Raw genomic sequence first — 17,053 nt, 5'->3', positions numbered from 1 at the left:
GCATCGCCACTGCCATGGGTCCAATGGTGGCTTTGGGGGGTATCAACCCAGGGACCCCCCCACTGGATCCCATTGCCATGGGGCAGGATATAGAGCCCCCCCAATGGATCCTCTTGTCCTTATCCCAGATTCATTTGGTTTATTCCTAAGTAATCAGCTCCGGATCCAGGTACAAAATCCCCACATCCCAAATTCCCGAGCGCGATTCCCAGGGCCGGAAGTGCTCACCCACTGGGGGGGGGGGATGGACCCCCCAACATCTGGGGGTGGCAGCAGTGCCCCCCCCGAGTCCCTCCAATAGGTTCAGAGGCCCCAGGACCCCCCCAACACATCTGGGGGTGCCAGGAGCCCCCCAAACACACCTGAAGATGTGGGGACCCCCAAGAGGGAGGTGCTGAGAGGCCCCCAAGTCCTGACATGAATGGAGGTGCCCCAAGACCCCCCAATAGGCTTAGAGGCACCAGGAGCCCTCCCTGAACATCTGGAGATGCTGGAGCCCTGCAGCACATCTGGGGTGCCAGGAGTGCCCCCCCCATACCTGAAGACACTGGGGATCCCCCCAGACCCCCCCCCAAACACACCTGAAGATAGTGGGGGTCCCCCATCAGGGAGGTGCTGAGAGCCCCCCAGGTCCTGGCACCATGCATGGGGGTACCCCAAGAACCCCCCAGCACATCTGGGGGTACCAGGAGCCCCCCAGGTCCCCCCCCACCTGCATGGACATGCTGTAAGACCCCCCCATCATACTGGAGGTGCTGGGATCACCCCAAGCCACCCCCCCCCCATATTCTTGGACAAGCCGGGAGCCCCCTAAGCCCCCCAAGTTCCAACCCCTCCAACCCCCCCCCCCCAAACCCTGGGGGTCCACTTGGGGGGTCCCATGGGGAGAAGGGATAGGGGAGCAGAGGGAAAGGGTTGGGGGTGCCCCAAAGGCTGGGGAACAATGGCAGGACCCCCCCTCTTCCTCTTCCCACTGCCCCCAAGGGCACAAGCTGAAGAGCACTTTGGGCCAGGCAATGATGGGGATGAGGATGAGGATGGTTGTGAATGGACCGGATACCTCCCAGCTCCCCCCCCAATGTGGGGGGCACCCACCATGGCCCTATGGTCCCCAAGCAGTGGGGTGGCACTTGGGGGTCCCCCCAAAGCACTGGGTCATGTTCATGATGTGCACGAGGGACACGAGCTGTGATGGATGGGGAGGCACGTGGACCATAGACCCCCATGGCAGGGGACACATGGACCATAGAACCCCATAAGGTAATGGGGACATATGGACCATAGAGCCCCATGGGATAGGGGGGCACATGGACCATAGAGCCCCATGGAGTGATGGAGCACACAGACCATAGGGCCCCATAAGGTGATGGGGACACATGGACCGTAGAGCCCCATGGGGTAATGGGGACACATGGACCATAGAACCTCCATGGGGTGATGGGGACACATGGACCATAGAACCTCCATGGGGTGATGGGGACACATGGACCATAGAGCCCCATGGGATAGGGGGACACATGGACCATAGAGCCCCATGGGGTGATGGGGCACACAGACCATAGAATCCCATAAGGTGATGGGGACACATGGACCGCAGACCCCCATGGGGTGATGGGGACACATGGACCACAGAGCCCCCATGGGGTGATGGGGCACAGACAGCCCCATAGGGGGGGGCTCAGTTGAGGCTGTCCTCGTCGCTGGCCTCGCCTCGCTCCTCGCGGCTCTCGGGCAGGGAGCTCTCGTCGATGTTCTCCAGGGAGTCCGCGTGCTGCAGGGACAGCTCGGACAGCGCCAGCGCCGGCAGCCGGCTCTGCTCCGGGAACAGCCAGGGCTTCAGGTGCGGCTCGTGCCGCTGCTTCCACTCGGGGTACTTGAGGCAGGCCTTGTACATCCTGCGCATGGCCTGCGGGAGCGGAGGGACGGTGTCACCATCCACATGCACACCCACATCCCATCCACATCCCATCCTCATTCCCATCCCAATCCCATCCCCATCCCATCCCCATCCTCATCCACATCCACATCACATCCCCATCCCTATCCCATCCTATCTCCACCCCAGTCCCCATCCCTATCCCCAACTCCATCCCATTCCCATCTCCATCCCATTCCCATCTCCATGACATCCCCCATGCCATCCCCATCTCCATCCCATCCTATCCCCATCCCCATCCTCATCCCCATCCCCATCCTCATCCCCAGCCCCATCCCAGCCCCATCCCCATCCCATCCCCATCCCCATCCCCATCCTCATCCCCATCCTCATCCCCATCCCATCCCCATCCCATCCCCATCCCCATCCCTATCCCATCCCATCTCCACCCCAGTCCCCATCCCTATCCCCATCTCCATCCCCATCCCATCTCCACCCCAGTCCCCATCCCCATCCTATCCCCATCTCCATCCCATCCCCCATACCATCCCCATCCCCATCCCCATCCTACCCCAATCCCCATCCTATCCCAAAGGCTTCCCACACTCACCTTGGGAGCCAGGAACTGTGAGGATTTGTTCACCACCCACTTAGGAAGGGAACCTGGGGGAAGAGGAGATGCATTGGGGCTGGTCCCTGCTTGGGGACAGCATGTGGAGAGGGGACCATGTGATCCAGGGATGCTCAGCCAGGAGAAGCAGGATTCAACCCAAATTCCCATTGTAGCTTCTTGCCACTCCCCAAAAAAAGCCATTTCAGCCTCTTGGCCACCCCAAAACCAGACATTTCATGAGAATGGGCCCAAAATGTTCCCTCCTGGTGCCAGTGCTCCAGGTGTTCCCTGGGATGATCCCACTGCTGCCTGTTGGAGACCGTCTGAAGCCCATCCACCCTCCTAGCTCTGGGAAACATCCAAATCCATCCATTGCACTGCATCGATCCCATCATCACCCCTGGAAACACCCAGCTCCATCCATCCCACTGTGTGGATCCCATCATCAACCATGGAAACACCCATCTCCATCCATCCCACTGTGTTGATCCCATCATCACCCCTGGAAACACCAACTCCATCCATCCCACTGTGTTGATCCCATCATCAACCTTGGAAACACCCATCTCCATCCATCCCACTGTGTTGATCCCATCATCACCCCTGGAAACACCAACTCCATCCATCCCCCTGTGTGGATCCCATCATCACCCCTGGAAACACCAACTCCATCCATCCCAGTGCACTGATCCCATGGTTCTGTGATCCACCTCAGCTGATGCATCAGGAGCAGCCCGAACCAGAGGGTATCTGTCCCCAATGGTGGCCTGAGGCCCCCAGGGTGCTGGGCAGGGGATGGGGGTCCCCCCTTTACCTTTGGGGTCCACCTGTGCCAGGTTTGTGATGGTGCAGCTCTTGGCCCCCGTGCCCTCAATCAAGTATCCCGTTTGGATGGAGACAGCTCGGACCATGTCCTTCCGCGGGGGGTACTTCTGCAGGGGGACATGGGCTGGGTTTGGGATCCCCCATCTACCCCCCAGTGCAGGCAGCACCCATGGGACCCCCTCGCTGCACTCACAGGGTGCTTGACGGAGTAGTTCATGATGATGTAGTCGTTGCCCATGGGCAGCCAGGAGCGCAGGGTGATGACATCCCTGTTCTTGAGGGGCTTGGGGCACTTCCCTATGGACAACAACGCATGAGCAAACCCCACATCCCACCCGGAATGATGCCAGGTTCCCCCCGGCACCATGGGCACCACCAGCCCCACAGCTGACGGAGCCTCCATCCCCATGCCCTGCTCACAGGCGTAGTAGCCCACGTCGGAGTTGACAGTGAGCTTCCCGATGTCAAAGGTCTCGATGACGTTGGTGTCCCACTTCTTGCGGTACTCGATGTCGTGCAGCACATCATAGAGCGTCTCTGCCGGCACGTCCCGGCACTCCATCCTGCACTGCAGCACGGGATAAACGGGTGGCCATGGGGAGCCGGTGGAGACACCCGCATCCATCCATCCCAATGCACTGAGCCCGTTACCAACAATGGAGACATCCCACATACATCCATCCCAAAGCACTGATCCCATTAACAACACTGGAGACACCTGCATCCATCCATCCCAAAGCACTGATCCCATTACCAACAATGGAGACACCCACATCCATCCATCCCACTGCACTGATCCCATCATCAACACTGCAGACACCCACATCCATCCATCCCCAAGCACTGATCCCATCACCAACAATGGAGACACCCACATCCATCCATCCCACTGCACTGATCCCATCATCAACACCGCAGACACCCACATCCATCCATCCCACTGCACTGATCCCATTACCAACACTGCAGACACCCACATCCATCCATCCACAGCACTGAGCCCATCACCAACACTGCAGACACCCACATCCATCCCACTGCACTGAGCCCATCATCAACACTACAGACACCTGCATCCATCCATCCCACTGCACTGATCCCATCATCACTGCAGACACCCACATCCATCCATCCCACTGCAGTGATCCCATCATTAACACTGCAGACACCCACATCCATCCATCCCACTGCACTGATCCCATTAACAACACTGGAGACACCCACATCCATCCATCCCACTGCAGTGATCCCATCATTAACACTGCAGACACCCACATCCATCCATCCCACTGCAGTGATCCCATCATTAACACTGCAGACACCCACATCCATCCCACTGCACTGAGCCCATCATCAACACTACAGACACCTGCATCCATCCATCCCACTGCACTGATCCCATCATCACTGCAGACACCCACATCCATCCATCCCACTGCACTGATCCCATTACTGACACCGCAGACACCCACATCCATCCATCCCACTGCACTGAGCCCATCATCACTGCAGACTCCAGGTCATCCCAAGGGTGGTTCCGGACCCTCCAGGACCCTGGAGCTGAGGGGGCTGCTGGGGCTGGATTAGGGTGAAGGAGCTGGATCCCCTCTCCCACCCCATGGAGCCCTTCTCCAAGCCCACATTCCCCATCTCCTGCACCCCCCACATCAGCCAGCATCTGGTCCAGGACAGCCCCTCACATCGGTGACCCCAGCTCTGACCCCAGGGCTGGATGCGGGAGCTCCGGATGTGGAATGTCACCGGGATACAGGACGGAGCCGCCCGGAGCAGCCGCAGCCCTGGGTCAATATTGACTCTATGGGGCGAGGAGGAGGAGGAGGAGGAAGGTGACACACGGCAGCACCGGCTCTGCCCCAGGCAAGCGGTGCCCATGGCCCCCCCACAATGTCCCCCCATGGCCATGGGTGCAGCCATGGGGTCATTAATTTAATTACAAAGACCAATGTTCGTTAGTGACCATCGCAAGGGTCATAAGGGACAAGCAGGGACCAAAGGGGGTCCCAGCCAGAACAGCTCCAACCCCATCCCATGGGATGGCTCCTTCCCAAGGAGCCCCTTCCCCAGGGCAGCATCTCCCTGCATCCGCCAGGATGGGATGGGGGGGTCCCAAATGGTGTCCCCCGAATGCTGCGTCCCATGGCCCAGGGATGAATCACAACCTTGCTTCCAGCCTCCTGGAAAACAGGTTAGACCAGAGCTGCATTCCTGATGGGAAAAGAGGAGATGCCAAAGAGGGGTGGGAGCTGGGGGGGGGGGGGGGGGGGGGGGGGGGGGGGGGGGGGGTTGGATGCCACGTTTATCCATGAAATCCAGCCGGAACATCCCATCCTGGAGCCTGGTTGTCCCCCAGGACTCTGACACCTGCCCAGTGCCCCTACACACACACAGCATCCATGTGGGAGCATCCAGCAGGATCTTCCCAAGCAGGATCCAGGCAGGAAGGTGCTGGGAGCACCGGGATGGGGAGGGAAGGACGTGGGGATGGGTGAGGGATGGGAACAGGCACAAACTGCCCGTGGTGGGAACGTGCCGGACCAGGACATCCTGGTGCACACCTTGGGATGGTTCCCAGCCACGCCAGAGGACGTGGCACAACCGGATTGTCGGGATGGGCAGGGAACAGGCAGGGAACGGGCAGGGAATGGGCAGGGAACAGGCAGGGAACAGGCAGGGAGCAGGCAGGGAACGGGCAGGGGACAGGCAGGGGATGGGCAGGGGACAAGCAGGACACCCCCAGTGCCTCCCTGCACACACAGCAGCGCCCCAATCCCACCGGAGCCGCTTTGGGATGCAGGAACACCCCAAAAGCCGTCAGCAGAGTTGGGGGGCTCAGTGTGGGGACTGGGATGGGCTGCCCCATGGAGCCAGGCCCAGCGCAGCCTGCCCATGGTGACACCACGGTGATGGACACTCGGTGCCCCCCCCGTGTCCCAAAACCTCACTGGGGCTCACTGTGACAGCACCGACGGCCATTGCCTCCCCTTGTCCCCAAGCACTCCTCCAGGCTCTGCCACACCAGCGCTGGGAGCCAACAGAGGGATTCCCGGTGGGATTCCCGGTGGGAACCGGCACCAACCAGCGCCACCACCCCAGGGACGGGTCCTGGCAGTGCCATCGGTGCCACGTCTGTGGTTGGTGGCTGCGGAACCGGTGCCATCCCCACCAGCACCGGTCAATGCCACCCCATGGCACGGGGCAAGGGACAGCACCACAGGGACCACAAGGACCCCACAACTCCCTGGTCCCCCCTTGTCCCAGCTCTGCCCTGGGACACCCCTGTTTGTGGTGGGTGACAGCTCAGCCAGGGCCCTGCTCCCTTTGGGGGCTGCATCACTTGAGGGACCCCAACCTGCCCCGGGGGGTCCCCACTAATCCCTGGGGTTCCCACTTGCCGCAAGGTCCCTGCTTGCACCCAGTTCCTGCTCACCCCATGGGGCTGCATCACCCCCATGGGCCACACTTACTTTGGGGTCCCCCCTTGCCCCACAGTGCTGCATCACTTGAGGGACCCACTTGCTGTAGGGTCCCCACTTGCTGTGGAGTCCCTGCTCACCCCAGGGTGCTGCATCACCCCCAAGTCCCCACTCGCTTTGGGGTCCCCTGCTCACCCCAGGGTGCTCCATCACCCCCTAACCCCCACTCACTTCGGGTTCCCCCTTGCTTCACGTTGCTGCATCACCTCAAGTCCCAACTTACTGTGGGGTCCCCCCTCACCTCAGGGTGCTGGATCCCTTGAGGCTCCCCCCTCGCTTTGGGATCCCCCTCACCTTAGGCTGCTCCATCACCCCCCAAGTCCCATTTACTGCCCTTACCCCAGGTGCAGCAGCACCCTCGGTGCCCACTTCCCCCCCCCCTTCCGGGGCATCCCCCCTCGTTCCCCCCGCCCCAAGGCCCTCGCTCCGGGGCTGCCCCCGGTTCCCGTTCCCGTTCCAGATCCCGATCCCGTTCCCGATCCCGTTCCCGTTCCCGATCCCGATCCCGATCTCGGGGTCTCACCTTGATCTTGTGCAGGTCTCGCTCGGGCTCCCGGAGCTGCACCCACACCGACACCCCCCCCTTGCTGTACGTGAGGCTCCAGCCGCGCTCGGACTCGCACAGCGCCCGGAACGCGACGAAGTCCCGGTCGTCGGGGATCTGGACGCTGTCGCGCCCCGACATGGCCCGGTCCGGTTTGATCCGGTTCGATCCGGTCCGATCCGGTTTGATCCGGTCTGATCCTGTCCGGTCCGGTCCGGTCTCTCCCTATGGCCCGTGCCGCGGCGGCCGCGGCCCCTACGGCGGCGGCGGCATCCCCGGTGCGCGGTGCGCGATGCGCGATGGGCAGGGGCGGGACCGGGGCGGGGCGGGGAGGAACCGGGACCGGGGGGGGGGGGGGGGGGCGGAGACAGAACCGGGACCGGGAGGGGGGGGGGCACCGGGATGCGCACACAGCGCACACAGAACACAGATGTGCGCAGCTGCTGCGCGGACACCCGCAGCGCGCACACAAACACGTGTGTACATACATGTACACACGAGGGCCACACGCATGTCCTTGACGGGCGTGCACATGGATGCGCACATAGACACAGGCGTGCGCGGTGGCACATACGTGACTGCACAGACACATGGGCCCATGCAGGACAGGTGTGCACACAGAGGCGTGGACATGGATGCACACGTATGTGCATTCATACGTGCATGCATGCACACACATGTGCGCTCATACAGGCGTGCGCGCACAGAGGCAGGTACATGCATGCACACACGTGCGCTAATGCATGTATGCACACAGTCATGTACATACATGCACACACATGTACACTAATACAGGCATGCACAAAGAGGCATGTACATGCATGCACACACATGCACTAATACAGGTGTGCACACACAGAGGCATGTACATGCATGCACACACATGTGCACTAATACAGGCATGCACGCACAGAGGCATGTACATGCATGCACACAAGTGATTCACAGATGTGTACACACACGTACTCACATGCATGTACGCAGTCATGTGAATGCATACACACACGCACTGACATGCGCATGCATGTGTGCACATTCAGGCATGTGTGCGCGCACACACATGATTCACAGACATGCACACACATACATGTGTACTCACACATGCACACACACATTCAGCCATGCACATACATGTACACTCACGCACACAGGCATGCACACTCTCACAGGCATGTATGTGCGTGTGCACACAGGATTCACACATATATATACATACATGTGCACACAGGGAGCACCTGCACGTGTGCAAGCCCTGCATGGGTGAGCCAAGGGCTCAGGCTGAGCCAGCAGTGCTTGTGCACACGTGTGTGGATGCACATGCATACATATGCCGCTGCATGCACATGCCCCTGTGTGTACATGTGTACATGAGTGAACAGATGTGAGTGCACCTCTGTGTGCATGTGTGTGCAGCTGTTTGTGTGTGTCAGTACATGCATGTTCACGTTAGTGCATGTGTATGTACATGTATGTCTGTGAATGCGGTGTGTCTATGCATGTGCATGACTGTATGTTTATATGTGAGTACATGCGTGTGTGTGAGCACGTGTATGTGCACAGGTGTGTATGAGCACATGTATGTTTACGTACACACGTGTGTATGAGCATGTGTATGTGCACCCGTGTATATGAGCACGTGTGTGTATGTGCACACGTGTCTGAGCACATGTATGTGTATGTGCACACGTGTGTATGAGCACACGTGTGCACACATGTGCATGTGTACAGGTGTGTATGTGCACATGTATGTTTACGTACACACGTGTGTATGAGCACATGTGTATGCGCACACGTGTGCATGTGTACATGTGTGTGTATGAGCACATGTGTGTATGTGCACATGTGCATGTGTACTTGTGTATGTGCACACGTGTGTATGAGCACATGTCTGTTTACTTCCACACGCGCGTGCGCACTAGTGCCTGCGCTGGCAGTCCTATACGTGTCTCGAACCCGTGTCTCCACCCCTTCCTTTTCCCGGCATGCCCCGGGAGCGGCGCAGTGCCGCGGCGCCCCCTGGGAGTTGTAGTCCTGGGGGCAGGCCCAACCCACCTGACACCGCCGCGTGGGACTACAATTCCCATCAGCCTTTGCGCTCGTGCTCTCTGGGTACGCCGGCTGCCGCCATCTTGCTTCCCGTTCTCCACCGGCCGGCCGGGTCCGCGGCGGCGCGCACCGGACCATGCTGTCCTCCGTCGGCTCCCGGTGCGCGCCCCCGGGGCTGGTGCGGCTCCTGCGGCCGGGGCTGGGCTCGGGGCCGGGGCCGGGGCTGCCACGGACCGGCCCCGGGGCTCCGGCGGCGGCGGAGGGGGCCGGGAGCTCCGCACCACGGCCGCTGTGGCGCTGCACCGCCAGGGGGCGCCATCGCTCCGCGCCGCCGAGCGTGCGGGTGTCATGGCGGGGGAGCCCCCCGTCAGTGGGGCCCGGCCCCATAGGGACCCCCATGGCCGAGCTGGGGGGGCCGGGGCCGGACCCACCGCACCCCCCCCGGGTCCCGGTGCCCGTCGTGCCCCACCGGGAGCAGCGCAACGGGCGCCGCAGCGGAGCGGCGCTGGCCGGGCTGGCTGCGGGCATGGCCCTCTGCTACCTGCGGGACCGGATGTCCAAGGGTGACTATGGGGCTGGGGGGTATGGGGGGGGCTGCCGTGGGTGAGCGGCTTCCCACCCGGTGCTGTGGGGCGGGGGGTATGGGGGGCAATGGGAAGGTGTGCAGGTGGGGAGGGATGGGGCTGCCCTGTGGTGAGCACAGTGTGTGTATGGGGTCAGGGCCTGTCACAGCGCTGGGTGTGGGGTTCTGGGAGCCCCGGAACTGGAGCTGGCTGGAGAGAGCCCAGAGGAGGCCATGGAGCTGCTGTGAGGGCTGGGAGCAGCTCTGCTCTGGAGCCAGGCTGAGAGAGCTGGGCTGGGGCAGCCTGGACAAGAGAAGGGGAGACCTGAGAGCAGCTCCAGTGCCTAAAGGGGCTGCAGGAAAGCTGGAGAGGGGCTTGGGACAAGGGATGCAGGGATGGGAATGAGGAGTAATGGCTTCAACTTGGAAGAGGGAAGAGTTCGATGGGATATTGGGATGAAGCTGTTCCCTGGGAGGGTGCTGAGGCGCTGGCACAGGGTGCCCAGAGAAGCTGTGGCTGCCCCATCCCTGGCAGTGCTCAAGGCCAGGTTGGACACAGGGGCTTGGAGCAGCTGCTCCAGTGGAAGGGGTCCCTGCCTGTGGCAGAGGTTGGGAATGGAGGAGCTTTAAGGTGCCTGCGCCCCAAGCAAGGGACCCTCAGCCCGGGGATGGGGTGCATGGGGCAGGGCCCTGTGTATCACTGCTCTGAGGGGGGCCCATTAAAGACCCAAGGCAGAGGCACTGACAGGGCTGGGAATGCCCTGGGGAACAGAACGGAGCAGGAAGGAGCCCCAGGAGGGCTGTGAACCATGGGGGGGATGTCCCCACACCCCATTCCCCAGCAGGGCCCTGCTGGCCCCAGTGCTTGGGAGCCGGTTGTGCTGCAGCCCCTCTGGGTGCTGCCCTCCCCTGCGCAGCCAGGAGGTGTCAATGCAGGCCCATGCAGGAGCTCCCGGTGCCTCAGGCTCTGGGTTTGCTCCGCTTCTCCCGTTGTGGAGTCACTGGGGCCCTTGCTGGAGCCTCTCGTGGCTCATCCCTGTGTGTCCCAGCAGCACCTTCCCCTCTGCTCCAGCCTTTTCCAGGCCTGTCCCATGGCAGCTTCAGAGCCAGAGACCACCCAGAGACCCAGAGACCACCACCTACACCCCCAGTGTAAGAGGAGCTGTTCCCTGGGGATGTGGGAGAGACCAGGAAGGAGCCGTGAACATCCCTGTGTCCATTGAGGTGCTCCCAGGGGATCTGTCCTGTTAGGATGCAGCAGGCAGGGAGCTGCTGAGTATGGAACCATGGGATGGGTTGGGATGAAGGGAGCTGAAAGCTCCTCCAGCTCCAACCCCTGCCAGGACAGGGACCCCTTCCACTGGAGCAGCTGCTCCAAGCCCCTGTGTCCAACCTGGCCTTGAGCACTGCCAGGGATGGGGCAGCCACAGCTTCTCTGAGGCCTGCAGGGGTCTATGGGGCTGTTCCATAGGAACTCACGTTCCCGTTCTTTCTCCCTTTCCAGAGGATGCTCTCATGGCAGCACGAGGATCAACGACCACTTCATAGGTCAGCAGGTGAGTGGATTGATGGAATGCTGCTGCCCAGGGCTGGGAATGCCACCGAGCTCTGTCAGCCCTTGGCAAGGGTGCCTCAGCCTTCACAAGTGGTGTTGTCTGGGCAGGTATCCCAAGGGATGGAGCAGTGGGAGCTGCTCCTGCAGCCCTTGGAGCACTCAGCTCTCCAGCTTGGATCCCATGGGTCAGAGGGATGGAGAGCACGGCACAGGGTGCCCAGAGCAGCTGTGGCTGCCCCATCCCTGGCAGTGCTCAAGGCCAGGTTGGACACAGGGGCTTGGAGCAGCTGCTCCAGTGGAAGGGGTCCCTGCCCGTGGAACTGGATGAGCTTTAAGGCCCTTCATCCCAACCCATCCCAAGACTCCCTCCCAGTCCTGCTCCATGGGGAGCTGCCTCCCTGCACCCCCCTGTGCCTGTGCTGCCTCCTCTCCCTGCTGCATTCCTCTTTCCCAGCAGCTTCCCGAGCCCAGGAACAGCACAGCTGCTGCAGAGCTGCCACAGGAGGCACCAGTGCCCTTCCTTGAGGGTGCTTTGCTTTGCCACTGCCCAGGCTGGAGCCTGGTGCTGAGCTCGGTGCTGGGGCTGCACCCAGGAGAGGGCAGCACTGACCACAGAACCCCCATTCCCAACTCATCCCCCCATGGTGCTGTCCCTGCCTCCCGGGGGGGTGTTCTGTGTAGGCTTAGACTCATTTCAGCTCCATGCCATGGATAAGATGAGAGAGGCTGCAGGGCTGAGCTCTCTCACCCTCAGGAGATGCTCATTCTGTGCGCTCAGCACCAGTGTCCTGGGCCAGGCCAGCAGAGCTGAGCAGGGCTGTGCTGGTGCTCTCATGGTTGGTTATTGGTGGTGGTCATTGCTCCATCCTCTCACTCAGCATCCATAGCATGCTGCTCCAAGCAAGTGCTGGGAAGCAGCCCCCAATGGTCCCCAGTGCCAGGTATGGTCCCTGCTCCATCCTCTCACCTTGGAGGTGCTGGGAAGCAGCATCCCGATGGTCCCCAGTGCCAGGTATGGTCCCTGCTCCCATGCTCTCCTCAGCTGCTGCTGGCACTTGGCTTCCCTGCTGCAGGAGCCAGCAGCTGGACTTTGGCAAGTGTCTCATTGAGCTGACAGCTCCCTATGGGCCTTCGTGCATGACAGCAGTGAGGAGGAAATAGAAGCTGTTGGTCTAAGGGCAGGAGATGGACACGTGAGAGAGGTTTCCAGGCCATCAGTTAAGTCATGGATGGGAGAAGAGGGTAGAGAGGCTCAAGAAGCAGAAGCTGTGCTGGAAGCATGGAACAGAAGAGCTTTGGGAACTGTGGCCCTTATCCCAAAGAGCTGAGTCCTGTCTCTTGGAAGAGATGAAATCCCCTAAAGATCCCCCTGTGGGATGATGGGGTCCAGGGAATCACCCTTGGGATGCCCATGGGAACCTCATGGAGCTCAGTCAGGCCAAGGGCAAAGTCCTGCCCTTGGGTGGGGCAATCCCAGCATGGACACAGGCTGGGGGTGATGGGATGGAACCTGAGGAGAAGGACTTGGGGGTTCCCATCCCTGCAGTGTTCAAGGCCAGGTTGGACACGGGTTGGAGCAGCTGCTCCAGTGGAAGGGGTCCCTGCCCGTGGCAGGGGTTGGGAATGGAGGAGCTTTAAGGTCCCTTCATCCCAAACCAGTCTGGGATACTATGAACTTGTGTGACCATTGCCTTTGGAGCAAACCAGCTCTTCCCTTCAGGCCCCTCCCACCATCAGCCTATACAGGTGGTAACACCGAATGAATGTCAATGGTTTAATTCCCCTCTACCTCAGTGATTCCTCATGTTTGGAAGCAAAGGAAGAAGCAGAGCCAGGGGGAACAACTGCCTCAATCCCTCTGTGCTCCTATTCAGTGTTAACAGTGATTCTGTTCCTGGTTCCTTACCGAGCAGCCACCAAAGAGCAGGCTCCGAGGAGAGCTTCCCCTGGCTGAGGCTGATGGAGCAGTGACTCATGGAAACACTGCTCCCAGCAGGCTCATTCCCGGCAGCAGGCACCAGCCCAGCTCCGTGTGCTGATGGGATGTGCCCATGGGATGCAGGCAGCTCCATGTCAGCTCCGGATGCTCTCCAGGCTCCTTTTGGGATGCAGGAAGAGCTCGGTCACGTTTGGAGCCCCAGAGCTGCTGAGCATCACCCCTGGTGTCAGCCCTGCTCAGCTCCTGCTGCCTCCTCCAGGCTCTGAAGCTCTGCCCTGGCCCTGCAGGCACCAATGGTGCAGTTCCACCTGACCATGGTCCTGATCCCAACAGTAGGATCAGGCTGCTCTTCCCAGTGAGGAGCAGTGGGATCCAGACCCTCACTGTGCCCTGCTTCAGTCCCCTCGGAGATGTCATCTCCCATGCTGTCACAGAGGTTTGCTCCCACTGTTGTGTTCACTCCCCCCAGCATTCCCACTGGGATCAGCCACAGGAATGCTGGTGAGGGCTGTGCTCCGGAGCATGTGATGCACACAATTCCACAGCTGGAATTGTTGCCCCACCGTGGGAGTGCCTCTGTCCCATGGGTTTGGTCTGCTCCTGGGGCTGTGGGAGAGGAGCTGTGGGGTCCCAGCCTGCGTGTGGTGCTCACTGGTGCTGATGGGGGCTCCTCGGGAAGGGGCTGATCCTGAGCACAGCTGAGCTGGCAGGGCATGGAGGGGCCTCCCTGTGCAGTGAGACACATGCAGGTACAGAGAGCTTTGGGATGGAGCTCGTCCAGTTCAGCCTGGACAAGAGAAGGGGAGAGACCTGAGAGCAGCTCCAGTGCCTAAAGGGGCTGCAGGAAAGCTGGAGAGGGGCTTGGGACAAGGGATGGAGGGATGGGATGAGGAGTAATGGCTTCAACCTGGAGAGAGTTCGATGGGATGATTGGGAGAAGCTGTTCCCTGTGAGGGTGCTGAGGCGCTGGCACAGGGTGCCCAGAGAAGCTGTGGCTGCCCCATCCCTGGCAGTGCTCAAGGCCAGGTTGGACACAGGGGCTTGGAGCAGCTGCTCCAGTGGAAGGGGTCCCTGCCCGTGGCTTTAGATGAGCTTTAAGCTCCCTTCATCCCAACCCACTGCAGGATTCCATGATGTGATTCTTTCAGCCTGTTTGGAAAGGCAAAGCCTTCTCCTAGTGCCAAGGCATCTCAGGCTGTGGATGTGGGATGCAGTTTGGCATCTCCCTGTGTCTGCATCTCCATCTCCCCATCACCTTTCCCCATCACATGGGTTCTCCCTTTCTATTTCACCCCTAACCCTCATCCAGGATCTGTTTCCCTCTGGAAACCTGGATTTCTGAGGACTTCCCTTAGACTCTGGACATCCATTTCCAGGTGTTTCTCCTTGGCCATCCCCTGTGCTCATGCCCTGTTTGTCCTCTGTGCTTTAGGGACACCCTGTGAGCCACGGACCTGGCACTGCTCCTCTGCTTGTCCCTTCCTTCCCTTGCAGCAGCGCTTGGGGTTCAGGTGTGTTCACAGGGATGTGAGGAGCAGATGGGAGGTGCATTGAAGGACCCACATCCAAGAAGCCAGCCAGCACCCACATCCCAGCCAGCACCCGCATCCAAGCCAGCACCCGCATCTGAGCACCCATCCCAGCAGCTGCAGTCACCCTTGCTCCCTCCCCTCCCTTGTGCTTTCCTGTCCGGAGCCGTTGGGATGGTTCCATCCTGCGCTGGTGCACAGGGCACGTCCCAAGGGGTCCCCCCTTCCCCTGCCCTCACCCCCAGCACCCATTGTTGCCGGGGGGGGGGGGGGAAGTTCAAGTTTGAGCCCCCATTCCCGCAGCTGGCAGGAGGGAGGTGCTGAGCACAAACTCAAACATGCCCCTGGGCCCCGTGTCAGCGAGGCGCTCACCCAGAACCTGCCCTCCGGGGGCTGAATGGGGCCCATCTGCCAGCCCCGGATCAAAGGGCTCCCAGCGGGAGCGGGGCTCAAAGAGCTGGGTGCTGGGAGCAGGGATGCTCTGTGGCCGGGTGCGGGTGCACAAAGTGCTGGGTGCTGGGAGCAGGGATGCTCTGTGGCCAGGCAGGGTGCTGGGAGCAGGGATGCTGTGGCCGGGTGCTGGGTGGTGAGCAGGGATGCTCTGCAGGCAGCACCCGGGTGGTGCTGGGTGCTGTGAGCAGGGATGCTCTGTGGCCAGGCACTGGGTGCTGGTGCTGGGAGCAGGATGCTCTGCAGCTGCTGAGTGCGAGCTGGGTGCTGTGAGCAGGGATGCTCTGTGGCTGGGTGCTGGGTGCAGAGCTGGGTGCTGGGAGCAGGGATGCTGTGGCAGGGCTGGGGGTGCATCAGGACCCACAGGGAGTGGGGCACAAAGAGCTGGGTGCTGTGAGCAGGATGCTCTGCAGCCGGGTGCTGGGTGCACAAAGGAGCTGGGTGCTGTGAGCAGGGATGCTCTGTGGCTGGGTGTGGGTGCTGCTGGGTGCTGGAGCAGGGATGCTTCGTGGCCAGGTGCTGGGTGCACAAAGAGCTGGGTGCTGGGAGCAGGGATGCTCTGCAGCCAGGCACCGGGTGCTGGGTGTGTATCTGGCCCCACAGGGAGCAGGGACACTGCTGCAGGAGCTGCTCACCCATGGGCTCCCTCACTGTTAGGGATCCCTTAGGAAGAGCGGTTGCCATGGGGTGGCCCCATGGGCTTTGTGCCTGAAACCCCCAACCCAAGGTGTTGTGGGGAGGAGCGGCTGAGCTTTGTGGTGTCAGACCCTTGCAGAAGGGGTTTGGGGAAGCACAGCAGCTTTGTGCCCTGAAACCTGGACGTGACCTTGTCTGGGGCAGCAGGCGAGCTTATTGGGGTAAAAAACCTTTAAAGAGGTGTTTTATGGGGCAACAGAGGAGCTGCAGCCAAAACCTCAGTGCAACAACAGAGCCTCCTTCGGAGCCCAGAGCGGGTGTCCTGCCCTTGGGTCCAGGTTCAGTTGTCCAGAGATGCTGTAGATCTGCATCCTGCAGCACATTAAACACCGACTGCAGCATCAGTGTGGGATGCTGGTGATGTGGCACCAGTAACTCCTGCACTGGGCTGCATCCTGTGGCCTTCCGGATGCTTGTAATCATCTGGATTCCTCAATGGAAAGCTATGGCATGAATGGCAATAACTGTAATTGAATCCTGCAGCAGAACTCCAGCATCAGGGAATCACAGACTGGGAATGGGCTGGAAGGGACCTTAAAGCTCATCCAGTTCAGCCTGGACAAGAGAAGGCTCTGAAGGGGAGACCTGAGAGCAGCTCCAGTGCCTAAAGGGGCTGCAGGGAAGCTGGAGAGGGGCTTGAGGGACAATGGGACAAGGAATGGCTCAGGGTGGGTGTCCCCCATCCCTTGCAGGGCTCACTCTGGTCCAAGGGAGCCGGTCTCACTCTACCCCTTCAGTCCCTCCTTTCCCACCGGCAGCACATGGTGCACAGATGGAGCTGGTGTGGATTTCTGCCTGTAGCCCTGTCCCTGGGCCAGCAGCAGGTGATGCCTGTGACCTGTGGCCATGGAGCTGAGCCCCAGACGTGTGCCCTCGGTGTTGGAGTGCAAACAGCCCCGTCTGCAGCGCTGCAATGGGAGCTGA

At 60.8% G+C, this 17,053-nt stretch overlaps 1 protein-coding gene across 1 annotated transcript; it reads right to left on the bottom strand.

Annotated features, from left to right (window-relative positions):
- Positions 1 to 1,449: 1,449 nt before the first annotated feature.
- Positions 1,450 to 7,631, bottom strand: LOC117438043 (START domain-containing protein 10-like). Its single transcript, XM_034073402.1, has 6 exons — positions 7,332 to 7,631; positions 3,735 to 3,882; positions 3,508 to 3,611; positions 3,304 to 3,421; positions 2,487 to 2,539; positions 1,450 to 1,906 (listed from the first exon to the last, which is right to left on the bottom strand). The coding sequence occupies exons 1-6, from the start codon at positions 7,491 to 7,493 to the stop codon at positions 1,679 to 1,681; spliced, it is 813 nt and encodes a 270-aa protein (XP_033929293.1). The 5' UTR covers positions 7,494 to 7,631; the 3' UTR covers positions 1,450 to 1,678.
- Positions 7,632 to 17,053: the final 9,422 nt, after the last annotated feature.

Source organism: Melopsittacus undulatus (genome assembly GCF_012275295.1).
Source record: "Melopsittacus undulatus isolate bMelUnd1 chromosome 2 unlocalized genomic scaffold, bMelUnd1.mat.Z SUPER_2_unloc_1, whole genome shotgun sequence".
NCBI classification, from domain to species: Eukaryota; Metazoa; Chordata; class Aves; order Psittaciformes; family Psittaculidae; genus Melopsittacus; species Melopsittacus undulatus.
The sequence above is the reverse complement of the archived record's forward strand: the minus strand, read 5'-3'. Positions and strand labels throughout refer to the sequence as shown.